Source organism: Peromyscus leucopus, chromosome 6, assembly GCF_004664715.2.
Source record: "Peromyscus leucopus breed LL Stock chromosome 6, UCI_PerLeu_2.1, whole genome shotgun sequence".
NCBI classification, from domain to species: domain Eukaryota; kingdom Metazoa; phylum Chordata; class Mammalia; order Rodentia; family Cricetidae; genus Peromyscus; species Peromyscus leucopus.
Genome location: NC_051068.1, coordinates 33,260,842 through 33,276,010, shown reverse-complemented (window position 1 = coordinate 33,276,010; position 15,169 = coordinate 33,260,842). Strand labels below are relative to the sequence as shown.

Here is a 15,169-nt window from a genome sequence, read left to right as displayed (position 1 = left end):
TGAAACAAAATATTGAACACTACCCTTCAGGCATCCGACCATACTTCAAATACTGATCTTATCACTGCTGGCAAATCAAACATTGTTGGACTTTAAAAGGAAGAAAAGAAAAAGCGTGGAGGCCCTGGGAACCATCAGGGGTTGGGCTGTGGCTCAGTCAGGCCAGAACACACACACACACACACACACACACACACACACACACACACACACACACACACACCTGGGTAAGGACGATGCTTGGCTTCCATTCAACTTTTTTTTTCAATAACTAGGATTTAGAACATAATCTAGAAAGACCCTTATTCCAAAATTGACCTTCTGCCCCTCTTGACATCTCCCTATGCATCTGCAAACGGAAAACAGGATATTCTCATGTCTTGGCCATTTGAGTTCCAAATGAAACCATAAATCAGCATGATAAATCATAAAATAATTAAATCAAGAGAACTGGAAATTGGCCAGGAGTCAGATGGGAATTTTCTCATGTGTCTTTCTATTTTTGTAACAAACTGTGGCAGGGAAGTAGAAGTTGAAAGTTCCCCAACAGTACAAAGCACACAGAGCAAGGCTAAGTAAGGTTTGACTCAATTTCCTGGTTTGTCTGCATAACCGTCTTGTCTCTTTTTAAAAAGACTTTCAGAACCTTCCGCTTTTGATTCATAGAGACCAATGGCCAGTAGGCTTCTTGGAACAGAATCTGACATTTGCCAGCAAAATCTATCAATGAAGTTAGTGTTGTGTAAATACATCAGGCAGGAATCAAACTCCTGTGACGGAGGCACTCCAGCTGACCCCAGGAAGGGTTCCAATTATTGGCATTGCTTCCTAAAACTCACCACGCTTAAATCGTGCATCTTTCATTTCTACTGAAATTTAAAAGGATTCTTCACACACCCATCTTTTCCAAAAACGGCATTTTATTGAAGATAAATGGAATTATTCCATTATTCCAATTATTTTTGTATTATTGGGGAAAATGTTTCGACATGATAAGCAAGACTGCCCAGAAATCCCCTGAAAACGGCTCTGGATTTTGATCGTGAGGGGCTTTGGGTGCTGGAAAGGAAGAAGAAAACCTTTTAAGGGGAATCTGCATACCGATGAAACCTGACCGACCGACGCAAGGGGGCAGGAAGCGCCCAGACTAGAGCTTCCAACTGGGCCGGCTGAAAAGAGATCTATCTGAATTCTTCTTCGTCCTCCGGGGTGTTTATCAGTTCTCTCAGCGTGCAAAGAATTGCGACGCTGACAAGTGGGTTTAGCTTGTACTTCGTCTAATGACTGCGAAGGGAACAGAGAGTGACAGCTATCCGCCGGCGGTGGCTTGAGGACAGCCTGGGGCTACATTCTCTGGAACTTCTCTGGTGAAAGACTAGCGATTCTGATCAGACTGCATTTCTCACACACTCCAAATGCCTTTTTCCCCTTTAACTCTGTGAACTTTGGTTGCAAAGGAGAGTCTTGTTAAAAACCCACCAGTCCGCGGACTACATCCATTGTAAAGTATGGGGAAATCAGTGGAGGCCTGGGGTGAGGGTTGCAACCTGCTCTAGCTAGCTGGGTCTGGTTTTTAATCTCCTGTCCTTTTGAAAATCTCCAGTATCTCCCCAAACTGCTCTGGGTTCAAAGACAGACGATAAGGTGTTTAACTTTGCTCCCACAGCTTTGAAAGTTTCGGCGAGAAGTGGCCATGCTGGGAGGGATTTCGATAACCAGGGAACAGTACTGAAATGGTTTAATCTTGGCCCGAGTCCTGAAAACCTGAGTCTGTAGTGGCGCGCGGGGTGCTGGCTGAGCCGCAGCCCCAGGTCCAGGGGTATCTATCTACCTTCCCGCAAGCAGATCCAGGCACCCTCTCGGTTGCGACCAACCTGTTGCACTTCTCTGGTTTCAGCGCTGTGCAGTTTCCCCGCCTGGGAGCTGATTGACAGCAATCACTACCCAACCCTGGACGCAGGGCCTCCTCCAGGGACCAGCGATTGGCCCCCTGGGAGAATTGGAGTTAGGGGGTGCAAGGGGAGGGATTTCCCTCAAAGGCTAAGGTCCGGGGACCTGGGAAGTAGGGACTGTCCTGCGGGCCAAAAGCCCGGGACGCGCTGGAAGTGTTTAGCATCTTGGGTTGCAGCTCCAGGTCGGGACTGCGCGGCGCACTGGGCCATCCTCCCGGTCCTGCCCTGCCTCTTGGAGGACCCCGAAGGCGCCGCACCGAGTTTTCGGCCCTTCCCAGCGGTTTCTCTGGAAACCCGCACCCGAACTAGCTTTGCATGCTCCCGGGGTAAACTGTCGAAACTCTAACGTCGGGACCCTGCACACCACATGGACTCCGGGATGGCCACCCGAGCGCGCAGGACAGCCAAGTCCTCCTGCTTCCAGACCATACCCACACAGTCGCCCAGGCTGTTGCTGCTGTTCCTGTCACTGGTAAGCTGCGTCTCGGCACAGCCTGCTGTCCCGGGGGCAACACTTCTGTCCCCGGGTCTCTCCGGGGCTTCAGGGGTCCCTGCAGAGGAAGCTATAGTGGTGTCGAACCGCGGGCTCCGGGTGCCCTTCGGTCGCGAAGTCTGGCTGGATCCGTTGCGTGACTTGGTGCTGCAGGTGCAGCCGGGGGACCGCTGCACAGTAACCGTGCTAGACAACGACGCCCTGGCCCAGCGGCCTGGCCGCTTGAGTCCCAAGCGCTTCGCATGCGACTATGGCCCGGGAGAGGTGCGCTACTCGCACCTGGGTGCTCGCAGCCCTTCGCGCGACCGCGTCCGGCTGCAGCTGCGCTACGATGCCCCAGGAGGGGCGATAGTCCTGCCGTTGGCCCTAGAGGTGGAAGTGGTCTTCACCCAGCTGGAAGTTGTGACTCGGAACTTACCTCTGGTCGTGGAAGAACTGCTAGGGACCAGCAATGCCCTGGACGCTCGGAGCTTAGAGTTTGCCTACCAGCCGGAGACCGAGGAGTGCCGCGTGGGTATCTTGTCAGGTCTGAGCGCTTTGCCTCGTTATGGAGAGCTCCTTCACTACCCTCCGGTCTCAGAAGGGGCCAGACAGGGAGGGACCCCGGAGACCCTTTTGATGGACTGCAGAGCATTCCAGGAGCTAGGAGTGCGCTACCGCCACACAGCCCCTAGTCGCTCACCTAACAGGGACTGGCTGCCTATGGTGGTGGAGCTACGTTCTCGGGGGGCTCCTGAGGGCAGCCCCCCTTTAAAACGTGAGCACTTCCAGGTGCTTGTGAGGATCCGGGGAGGAGCGGAGAACACTGCACCCAAGCCCAGTTTCGTGGCCATGATGATGATGGAGGTGGACCAGTTTGTGCTGACCGCTTTGACGCCAGACATGCTGGCGGCGGAGGATGCTGAATCCGACCCAGACCTTTTGATTTTCAACCTCACCTCTGCCTTCCAGCCCGGGCAGGGCTACTTGGTGAGCACTGACGACCGAAGCCTGCCTCTCTCCTCCTTTACACAACGGGATTTGCGCCTGCTGAAGATTGCCTACCAGCCTCCCTCTGAAGACTCTAACCACGAGCGACTCTTTGAACTGGAGCTGGAGGTAGTGGACCCTGAAGGAGCAGCCTCGGACCCTTTCGCCTTCATGGTGGTGGTGAAGCCCATGAATACATTGGCCCCAGTGGTCACGCGAAACACTGGCCTTATTCTCTATGAGGGTCAATATCGGCCGCTCACGGGTCCTGTAGGCAGTGGACCCCAGAACTTGGTTATCAGTGATGAAGATGACCTAGAAGCTGTGAGACTGGAGGTGGTGGCTGGGCTCCGGCATGGCCACCTTGTTATTCTGGGTTCTCCCGGTAGTGACTCTGCTCCCAAGACTTTCACAGTGGCTGAGCTGGCAGCTGGCCAGGTTGTCTACCAGCATGATGACAGAGACGGTTCGCTGAGTGACAACCTGGTGCTGCGCATGTCAGATGGAGAAGGCAGGCACCAGGTCCAGTTCCTGTTCCCCATCACTTTAGTGCCTGTGGATGACCAGCCACCTGTCCTGAACGCCAACACTGGGCTGACACTGGCAGAGGGTGAGACTGTGCCTATCCCGCCCATGACGCTGAGCGCCACTGATATGGATTCAAATGACTCTCAGCTGCGTTTTGTGCTGGAATCACCCTTCCCAACTACAGGGCACCTGCTCCTCCGCCAAACTCATCCTCCCCAGGAAGAGCAGGGGCTGTGGCAGAAACAGGGGCTATTTTATGAGCGAACAGTGACTGAATGGCGGCAACAGGATATCACAGAAGGCAAGCTCTTCTACAGGCACTCAGGGCCCCACAGCCCTGGGCCAGTGATGGACCAGCTCATCTTTAGAGTCCAAGACAACCACGACCCCCCTAATCGATCTGGGATCCAAAAGTTTGTGATACGCGTTCATCCCGTAGACCGTCTCCCTCCAGAACTGGGCCGTGGGTGTCCCCTTCGGATGGTGGTCCAGGAATCCCAGCTCACACCGCTGAGGAAAAAGTGGCTGCATTACACTGACCTGGACACAGATGACAGAGAGCTACACTACACAGTGACCCAGCCCCCCGTGGACACAGATGAAAACCACTCACCAGCTCCACTGGGCACTTTGGTCTTCACTGACAATCCCTCAGTGGTGGTGACCCATTTTACGCAAGCCCAGGTCAACCATCACAAAATCGCTTACAGGCCCCCGGGTCAGGAGTTAGGAGTAGCAGCTCGGGTGGCCCAGTTCCAGTTCCAAGTAGAGGATCGAGCTGGGAATGTGGCTCCGGGCACCTTCACCCTTTACCTGCAGCCTGTGGATAACCAGCCTCCTGAGATTGTCAACACCGGCTTCACTATTGAGGAAAAGGGCCACCATATCCTGCGGGAGACTGAGCTGCATGTGAATGATGTGGACACTGATGTGGCCCACATCTCCTTCACTCTCACACAGGCCCCCAAGCATGGCCACATGCAAATATCTGGACAGACATTGCATGTCGGAGGACGCTTCCATTTAGAGGACATAAAGCATGGCAGAATTTCCTATTCAAATAATGGGGATGCATCTTTGACTGACAGCTGCTCCCTGGAGGTCAGTGACAGACACCATGTGGTGCCAATCACTCTCAGAGTGACTGTTCGGCCAGTGGACCGTGAAGGTCCCATGTCAGTCCTTCCAGCTGGCACTCTGGAGTCCTATCTAGATGTCTTAGAAAATGGAGCTACTGAAGTCACTGCCAATATCATTAAGGGGACCCATCAGGATACCGATGACTTAATGTTGACTTTCCTATTGGAAGATCCACCCTTATATGGGGAAATTCTGGTCAATGGAGCTCCAGCTGAGCAGTTCACCCAGAGGGACATCCTGGAGGGCTCTGTTGTCTATGCCCACACCAGCGGTGAGATTGGTCTGTTGCCCAAAGCAGACTCTTTTAACCTAAGTCTGTCGGATATGTCTCAAGAATGGAGAATTGGCAACAGTATTATTCAAGGTGTTACTGTGTGGGTGACCATTCTCCCTGTGGACAGCCAATCCCCGGAAATTTCTGTTGGTGAGCAGTTTGTTGTGCTGGAAGGTGACAAGAGTATGATAACCCTAAGCCATCTAAGTGTTGAGGACATGGACTCCCTGAATGATGACCTCCTGTGTACCATAGTCATTCAACCAACCTCAGGCTATGTAGAGAACATTTCTCCAGCACCAGGCTCAGAGAAGTCAAGAGCTGGGATTGCCATAAGTGCCTTCACGATGAAGGATCTCAGGCAAGGACACATTAAACTATGTCCAGAGTATCCACAGAGGGGTAGAGCCTGTGGAAGACCGTTTCATATTCCGTTGTTCTGATGGCATTAACTTTTCTGAGAGACAGATTTTCCCCATTGTAATCATTCCTACCAATGATGAACAGCCAGAAATGTTCATGAGGGAATTCATGGTAATGGAAGGCATGAGTCTGGTGGTCGACACGCCCATCCTCAATGCTGCAGATGCTGACATTCCCCGGGATGATTTAACTTTCACCATTACGCGGTTTCCGACTCATGGTCACATCATGAGCCAGCTGCTCAATGGCACAGTGTTGGTTGAGAGCTTCACGCTGGACCAGATTATAGAGAGTTCCAGCATTATTTATGAACATGATGACTCTGAGACACAAGAAGACAGTTTTGTGATCAAACTGACAGATGGCAAGCACTCCGTGGAGAAGATGGCTCTCATTGTGGTCATCCCTGTTGATGACGAGACCCCCAGGATGGCCATCAATAATGGGCTAGAAGTAGAAATTGGGGAGACCAAAGTTATCAACAACAAAATACTAATGGCAACCGATTTAGACTCTGATGACAAGTCATTGGTTTATATTATTCGTTATGGTCCAGGACATGGCTTGTTACAGAGGCGAAAACCTATAGGTATCTTTGAAAACATCACTCTAGGCATGAATTTTACCCAGGATGAAGTGGACAGAAACTTAATTCAATATGTCCATTTTGGGCAAGAAGGCATTCGAGACCTAATTAAATTCGATGTGACAGATGGAACTAATGCCCTTATAGATCGCTACTTTTATGTGTCTATTGGAAGTGTGGACATTGTTTTCCCTGATGTGATAAGTAAGGGTGTGTCCTTGAAAGAAGGTGGCAAAGTCACTCTTACAACAGACCTACTAAGCACAAGTGACTTGAACAGTCCTGATGAGAACTTAGTTTTCACCATTACCAGGGCTCCTATGAGAGGTCACTTGGAGTGCACAGATCAAAGAGGAACGTCCATCACTTCTTTCACTCAGCTCCAGCTGGCTGGTAACAAGATCTACTACATCCATACAGCTGAGGACGAGGTCAAAATGGACAGTTTTGAGTTTCAAGTCACCGATGGACGGAACCCCGTCTTCCGAACTTTTCGGATCTCCATCAGTGATGTAGACAACAAAAAACCGGTGGTCACCATCCACAACTTGGTGGTCAGTGAAAGTGAAAGCAAGCTGATCACTCCCTTTGAACTCACTGTGGAAGACAGAGACACTCCTGATAGGCTCCTAAAGTTCACCATCACCCAGGTTCCTGTTCATGGCCACCTCCTATTCAATAATACTAGACCTGTCATGGTTTTTACCAAGCAAGACTTGAATGAAAACCTAATCAGCTACAGACATGACGGAACAGAGTCCACGGAAGACAGCTTCTCCTTCACGGTGACTGACGGCACCCACTCTGACTTTTATGTGTTTCCTGATACAGTGTTTGAAACTAGGAGGCCTCAAGTGATGAAAATCCAGGTGCTGGCTGTTGACAACAGTGTCCCCCAAATTGTGGTGAACAAAGGAGCTTCTACACTTCGTACTCTGGCCACTGGCCATTTGGGGTTCATGATCACAAGCAAAATACTGAAAGTGGAGGACAGAGACAGCCTACACTTTTCTCTGAGGTTCATTGTGACAGAAGCCCCCAACACGGCTACCTTCTTCACCTGGGCCAAGGGAACCACAGCATCACACAGTTTACCCAAGGTATGTTCTGCTTCTCTCTCTCCCCTGACAACCAAAGCCCGTGCTAGGCTTCATTTCTTGAGAATGAGCCTGTCACTAAGCCTTATAAGTAGAGAATCAAGATGTAGTTAAAGGGAAGAGGAAGAGGAGGGAGAAGAGGGAGACGGGGGAGGAGGGCACACAGTACCCACAACCCTGGGAAAGCACCCACTTTGCTGCGTGTGGCATTGTAGCGACCTTTGTCAGAGGGAATATAAAGACACTGTGAGCTGGCAAGATATGCTGCTGAGGCAAGAGCGAGGATGTGGGGGTTTGGACAGGCTGCCTTTGGGATGCTGTCTCGTTTCACCAATTTACCTGCCATCCTCCGTTTTGTACATGGCACGTGGTACTCAAAACATCTTAGTGCCATACAAAGAGATAGGTGATTATATACACTCAAACACAGCTCCCATAAACACATATTACTTTGATTCTGTTTGTTTGTTTGTTTGTTGATACTTGCTGAGACTATTGGGTATTTTGTAACTAAAAGACAATATTCATTTATATTTATTGGAGAGTTTTCTATTGATTCATGACTGAAAAAACAGCTGTTCAAAGACAAGAGATAAATAAACTCATCCAGAGTTATTAATATTATATCTCATGTAACAGGGCGCAGCACTGGGGTAGGTATGCTCAAAAAGGGAGCACACGATTAACGATATACAAGAAAACTATGTCTTCATTCATTGGCTAACTCGTGATCTATCTCATTAAACTCAGCAAATATGAAAAGAGGATTAATAGTCAAAGGAGGGAATTATTTCATTATTTTTATTTTTCATTATTCTACTGCTTTTATTATTTGTACTGTTATTTATTATTTTTCCTTAATTATTTTATTATTTGCAGTTATGTTATTTTTATTATTGTTGCCACGACTTACTTCATTGCTATTTTCCATTCATCGTTTTTAATTCATTATTTCCTCAAAGCCTTTTTCTGCCCGGTCCCAAACAAAGTGTCAGACACCCCTTGCCTGACCCACCTGCGTTCCTGAGGCCCCTGAGGCCGCAGGCTCTGCCGAGGTCAGAGATGGAAGGGCAGGTGACCTCTGCTGAGTGGCTCCGAGAGGGAAGGGAGAAGAAGCCATTCAACCGCTAGCTGGGAGGTTAAGGCCCTGTTCTCAGACCCTGCAACTTCCATTACAAAGGGATTTGTGTTGGCTTTCAGGAAACTCTCTCAGCACCCCAATGGAAACTCGATCTCCCCGTGTGGGCTCTGGGGTGGAAATGGCGTGTAACCCCAGGACATCCCAGCGGGGGTGTTCTTTTCCTGCTACCGCGTTCTGCTCTTAGACAACAAACACTTTACTAGCCGGGGATGTTGTGTCGGAGTGATCTCCTTTTCTGTTTGATGCTGGCAAACTGCTTTACACTCCAGCCTCCGACTCTTGGCTGAGCGCCTGCGTGGATCTCGGGCCTGCAGGGACAGGAAAACCCCCAGAGTGTGAGTGTCATGCCAGCCCAGCAGAGATTTCTGCAGTGTTAGCCTGGCGTGCTTTCATGGAACGGACGAGGAACTATTCGAGAGCAGAAAGCCTTATTTCTCACCCCACCGTCCCCCCCAACTTCCCCAGTGCCCCCCCCCCCCCCACCCCTCCCCCCACTCCAAACCAAAGTGTTTTCACAGGGTTTTTGTTGTTTAAAAAAAAAATGCAAGAAGATAAGCTAATGACTTCTTTTAAATTCTACAGAGCAAATTCAACAGCTCAAAAATACCTCCCAATTATTCCTCATATATTGAGCCCTAAAATTATGCTGTTTTATTGTAGACATTTTGTTCTGTTCTGTTTTCACAGAGTTACATGATTAAATTTTATTATCCTTGTAATTGTGGAGAAGTTATATTTGGTTGTAAAAAAAAAAAAAACTATAGTTTTAAAAATTACATTTTAAAAGAACTTACCCCGTCCTAATAGAAATTCAGACTCGAAGGAGGAGCACTTCTGATACTTCATCACACGGCACTCATTTGAACAAGTTGGGGCTGGAGTTTGGCTCCAGCAGTTATTTATGGAGATTAGATAAGTAGTTAAAGATGCAGAGGGCTCCTTCACAGCCGGCTGCTCCTTCTGGAGGGACTGAGAGCCATGCCGGCAGGGCGGCCTTACAGGTAGTCAGTCTGGTTTGGGTTTTGCTTTATCTTGAAGAGAGATAAGTGAAACTGAATTTTGATGGAGTTAAACCTTTCTAGCAAGGGTGGCCAGAGAGGTGATTCCTAAGTTGATTAACTCAATGGCCCTTGGGGGACATTTTAAATTGATTTCAAAGCCTTCGGAAAATGCATAGTCAGCAAAGGTTCACAATGCAGAGTTAGTCAGGTTAGAGAGCTGTGTCCATGCCTACACCATTGCAGCTGGCTCCCAGGTCTAAAGCACTCATCTCAAGTGCCTCGACTTTCCTTTTTCTCTACCATGAGTACATAATGAGGCTGCAGAGATGGCTAAGCAGTTAAGAGCACTGGCTGCTCTTACAGGGGACCCAGCTTTGGTTCCCAGCACCCACATTGCAGCTCACAATTACCTGGAACTCCAGTTTCAGGAGATCTGATGCCCTCTTCTGACCTCTTTGGGTACCAGGCAAGCATGCAGTGTTCCCTGGCGCATGCAAGCAAAGCACTCATCTACAGAAAATAAAAACAATAAATAGTGGACACACGTTGATGTTTTGGTTGGATAACTTGTTAATCACTTTCAGAAAGGCAGAAATCCCCCCTCCATTTGTACCAGCTATGATTAGAAAGGATATTTGTTTAAAATAGATAACTTTAAATGGTTGTGCAGATCAATAAAATAAATATATCAAATATAGCAAGTAGAAGAAAATCTAATTCTTAGATTATTGTTATAACATTTCAGCTATCTTAATTATTGTGTCCTCTTTGTATTTAAGGAAGGTACTGTTTATGTACATTTACAATTTATGTTTTTTTTTTTTGATGTACCTGTAGAATAACAACACTGTCATCAAGAGTCTCCCAAAGTTATAAGGAAAACGATAAGCTTTGAAGTGCTTATTTATTTCAATGAAATTCTCTTTTAATGTATTAAAAAAAAAAAAACCTTTGGCATGTTGTATAATAGAGGTTTTTTTTTTTTTTTTAAACTTCTATCTTTATTTTATTTTTATTGTATGAATATTTTGCCTGCTTGTATGGCTGTTTGCCGCCCGTGTGCCTGGTCCCTGTGGAGATCAGAAAAGGCCATCAGCTCTCCTGGGACAGGGGTTACCAGAGGCTGTGAGTCACTCTGTGGGTGCCGGGAATCATTCCAGGGTCCTCTACAAGAGCAGCCAGTGCTCTTAACTGCTGAGCCATCTCTCCAGCCCGTGAGCTTTATTTGTAATTAATTTAAAAACTTTTAGACTTATTGTGTGTATTTGTTTTGCCTGCATGCATGTCACCCACATGCATGCAGCGCCCAAGGGGACCAGAAGTGGGCAGTAGATCATCTGTAACTGGAATTAAAATGGTTGCAGGTGGTGCTGAGAACTGAACAACGGTCTTTAACAAGAGCAGCTGAGCCATCTCTTCAGCCCCCTATCATGGTCATGATTATCATTGAAATTATTATTATTATTATTATTATTATTATTATTATTATTACCAAGTAGTGCCTCTAGATTTTCATACAAAATTTAAGAGCAGGTGAGAAGGTTAGAAAAGAGTTTTCCTCATGGCTACAGGTCATGGCAGGCACAATAGAAACGTGTAGCCAGCAGGCTTCTTATCGCTCCTTACTGAGAAACAAGTAAACAGGCCAAGCAAGGGCTGTTCAAGTGCTATGCAAGGGCTGTGCAGGGGCTATGTAGGGCGGTGTAGGGGCTGTGCAGGGGCTGTGTAGGGTGGTGCAGGGGCTGTGCAGAGGCTGTGCAGAGGCTGTGCAGGGGCTGTGTAGGGCGGTGTAGGGGCTGTGCAGGGGCTGTGTAGGGTGGTGCAGGGGCTGTGCAGAGGCTGTGCAGAGGCTGTGCAGGGGCTGTGTAGGGCGGTGTAGGGGCTGTGCAGGGTGGTGTAGGGGCTGTGCAGGGTGGTGTAGGGGCTGTGCAGGGGCTGTGCAGGGGCTGTGTAGGGTGGTGCAGGGGCTGTGCAGAGGCTGTGCAGGGCTGTGCAGGGTGTGCAGAGGCTGTGCAGGGCTGTGCAGGGTGGTGTAGGGGCTGTGCAGGGCTGTGCAGGGTGTGCAGGGGCTGTGCAGGGCTGTGAGGGTGTGCAGGGGCTATGCAGGGGCTGTGGGGGTGCAGGGCTGTGTAGGGTGGTGCAGGGGCTGTGAGGGTGTGCAGGGGCTGTGCAGGGTGTTGCAGGGGCTGTGCAGGGGCTGTGCAGGGGGTGTAGGGTGTGCAGGGCTGTGCAGGGGCTGTGTAGGGTGGTGCAGGGCTGTGCAGGGGCTGTGCAGGGGCTGTGCAGGGCTGTGCAGAGGCTGTGCAGGGCTGTGCAGGGTGGTGTAGGGGCTGTGCAGGGTGGTGTAGGGGCTGTGCAGGGGCTGTGCAGGGGCTGGGTGGTGCAGGGGCTGTGCAGGGGGCTGTGCAGGGTGGTGCAGGGGCTGTGCAGGGTGGTGTAGGGGCTGTGCAGGGGTGGTGTGCAGGGGCTGTGCAGGGTGGTGAGGGCTGTGTAGGGCTGTGCAGGGGCTGTGCAGGGGCTGTGCAGGGTGGTGCAGGGGCTGTGGGGGGGGGGGGGGGGGGGGGGGGGGGGGGGGGGGGGGGGGGGGGCAGGGGCGGGGGGGGCAGGGCTGTGCAGGGGCTGTGCAGGGTGGTGTAGGGGTGTGCAGGGGTGTGCAGGGGCTGTGCAGGGTGGTGCAGAGGCTGTGCAGGGGCTGTGCAGGGTGGTGTAGGGGCTGTGCAGGGTGGTGCAGGGGCTGTGCAGGGTGGTGCAGGGGCTGTGCAGGGCTGTGCAGGGGCTGTGTAGGGTGGTGTAGGGGCTGTGTAGGGTGTTGCAGAGGCTGTGCAGGACTGTGCAGGGCTGTGTAGGGTGGTGCAGGGGCTGTGCAGGGTGGTGCAGGGGCTGTGCAGGGGCTGTGCGGGGGCTGTGTAGGGTGGTGCAGGGGCTGTGCATGGGCTGTGCCTCTTAGCCTCAGAGAGACTAGCTCCAGGTTAAGGTGGAGAAGCAGGTGAGTGGGTGTGGCCACTCAGCTCTTTCATTTCAAGTTAAGACTCATGAGAGCATTTGCTGACTTTAAGACCTTCAATGGAGGACTGTGGCATGTAAAAATGGTGGAAAAAACTTCAGAAGTTTTTAATTTTCTAGGAAAGCAGCCTGTGCAGACTGATATAAAAAGCATGGGACACTGTGGTGGAGCTAAAGTCCTGCAGGGGTGCAGTACACTTGGACTTGGTCCTATGAACTAGAAAGCAGACTTCCCCATTGCCAGGAATGTTGGTTTATACATGTACCTTCTTTCAGAGCTGTGAGGCATGTCGTACCTCCTAAGGGAAGGTTCAGAGTCTATGGCAGAGCGTGCTGACTCCAAGTGCTCTGCTCACTCAAGACAGTTTCCTCGTGTTGTTATTTTGTTTATCACCCGTGTGAACTCCATAGGCCAAACCTAATAGAGATTTCAGAAATTAGAAAAACCATAAACACACAGGAGACAGGTCAATACTGTAGACCTGATTGATGGTGTTCCTAGCTACATTCTGACTTTCCGTGACCTTAGAAACTCACTAACTGGCCCAGACAAATATATGTTAAGTATCACAGGACAGAATGATATTTGTTTCATTAAGTCATATGTGTGGCATTATTATTGAAGAGCGGAACTGCTAAAATGGGTGAATTTTTTATGTTGTATATTAGTAATGTCCATAGATCTATCTATGCACATGAGTTTGGTAGACTTAGAAGCAGTGAAAAGGGCCATTCTGAGGAGCTAAAGCCTCTCCAACACTTTAAAGCCATCTACTGTACCATACCAGCTAAGAAAAAATCACTACCCTGGGGAAGAAAGCCTCTGCTCCTTCCTTTGGTTCCCTGCAGGACTCACTCTGCAAGGGAGGCTAAGCATGTGACTTCAAGAGGCCCAGGAAATCTGCCATGCCTCAAAATATCTTCCTTTCCCACCTGTCACGGAGCCTGCCATGCCATATTTAGTCAGCCACTCCTTTGGCGGGAAGGGCCACCACCTTGCTATTATTATAATCTAAGTCTGGCCCTCTGTTTTTCTATGTGCAGGATCAGATTTCTGGAGGACAGCTGGTATCAAGGGTGTAGAGATAGAGAATAAAGCATCAGTTCCCCCTGAAAGGGGATCTAAACATGGTTTCAGAAACATAATAGCCAATAGGATTTATTGTAAGTACAAGCCATCAGTTTTGATACAGTAATTAATCACCTTGCCTTTTGGTTGCTTTTTAGCTGACATTGATGACTTGAAAATATGCTATGTCTTAAGAGAGAGAGCTAATGCCACAAGTGATGTGTTCCATTTCGTAGTAGAAGACGACGGTAAGTATTCCACTCTCTGGGTGGTGAAACATCATCGGGAGGCCTTTTAATTTTATTTATCTATTTGTTTGTTTGTTTTGGTTGCCCTTTGACTACATTGATACAAGGAATCTTCATCAGGTGTTACTTTGTGCTCATTTGCTTTTACACAGAGTATATTTTGTGTTTGCTATAAAAGGTTTAGTCATTTCAATCTGACAGAATTCTATTCTTCCGTGGACGTTATATTGTTTCTGTCTTGTGATTCACAAGAGCAACAGCGACAGAAAGACAGGAGGAGAAAGAGAGAGAGAGAGAGAGATCTGTATGAACCGGGTACCTCTGCCCAGTTGTTTAGACTATGCAGGCAGCAGGAAGATGTTGGAATCCAGCCAGGCTATCGTCACAGCCTGTGCCTGCCCTGGTGGGTCTTTCCCTAATAGGGTCCCCCTCTCCAGTTTGCACTTAAGGGCTACCTCTACTCAAGCAGAACTCTGTGATAAATAAGCATGGCCTTGTTGCCCCAGCATCAGGGTGTATACTGATCTTAGCTTGGGGGATTTTTGTTAGTCTAGCTTAAAGCTTTCTTTGGCCAAATTTGAAGAACTCTGTAGAAACTGGGATGTGCCTTTCTGTCTAAGTCTCCTAGACAAGAAACTTTATTGCCACCAGCCACCCCCAGATCTGCTCAGACACTCCTGCTCCCAATGGCTCTTCCTTCTCGCCCTACAAATACAGACCTTGAAACATCTAGCCACTTCTAGATTGAGTGTAAAGATGTTTTGGTTGTTGTGTGTCCTCATGGAAAGTTACAGAGTCTCATCAAGTATTGTATAATCAGGACACAGGAGGTTCCAAGAAAGAAACCAGCATGCTAGGGAGACTATAAAGAAGAGGAGTTATTCAGACTAGGTCTGAGGCTGTTTCCTGGTGACATTTAAAATATGGCACACTAGCTGGGCGGTGGTGGTGGCACACGCCTTTAATCCCAGCACTCGGGAGGCAGAGGCAGGCGGATCTCTGTGAGTTCGAGGCCAGCCTGGACTACCAAGTGAGTGCCAGGAAAAGGCGCAAAGCTACACAGAGAAATCCTGTCTCGAAAAACCAAAAAAGAAAAAAAAGAATATGGCACACTGTTAGTTAGGTTGTCTACCTCAAAGACAGAGGCTTCTTACCCTCTGTATCTACTGAAGCTTAAGATGCCCTTGCTTAAAATTCCACTGGAAACAACATGACCAGGTGTCTGAAAGTGATGTCCATTTCGCA

General features: G+C 49.1%; 1 protein-coding gene across 1 annotated transcript in view; it reads left to right on the top strand.

Moving 5' to 3' along the window:
- Positions 1 to 2,043: 2,043 nt before the first annotated feature.
- Positions 2,044 to 15,169, top strand: part of Frem2 (FRAS1 related extracellular matrix 2) — a 143,055-nt gene continuing 129,929 nt past the window's right edge. The window contains 4 exon segments of the mRNA XM_028873355.2: positions 2,044 to 5,730; positions 5,732 to 7,397; positions 7,400 to 7,465; positions 13,835 to 13,924. Coding sequence (XP_028729188.1) covers positions 2,320 to 5,730; positions 5,732 to 7,397; positions 7,400 to 7,465; positions 13,835 to 13,924 — 5,233 coding nt within the window. The 5' untranslated portion in view covers positions 2,044 to 2,319.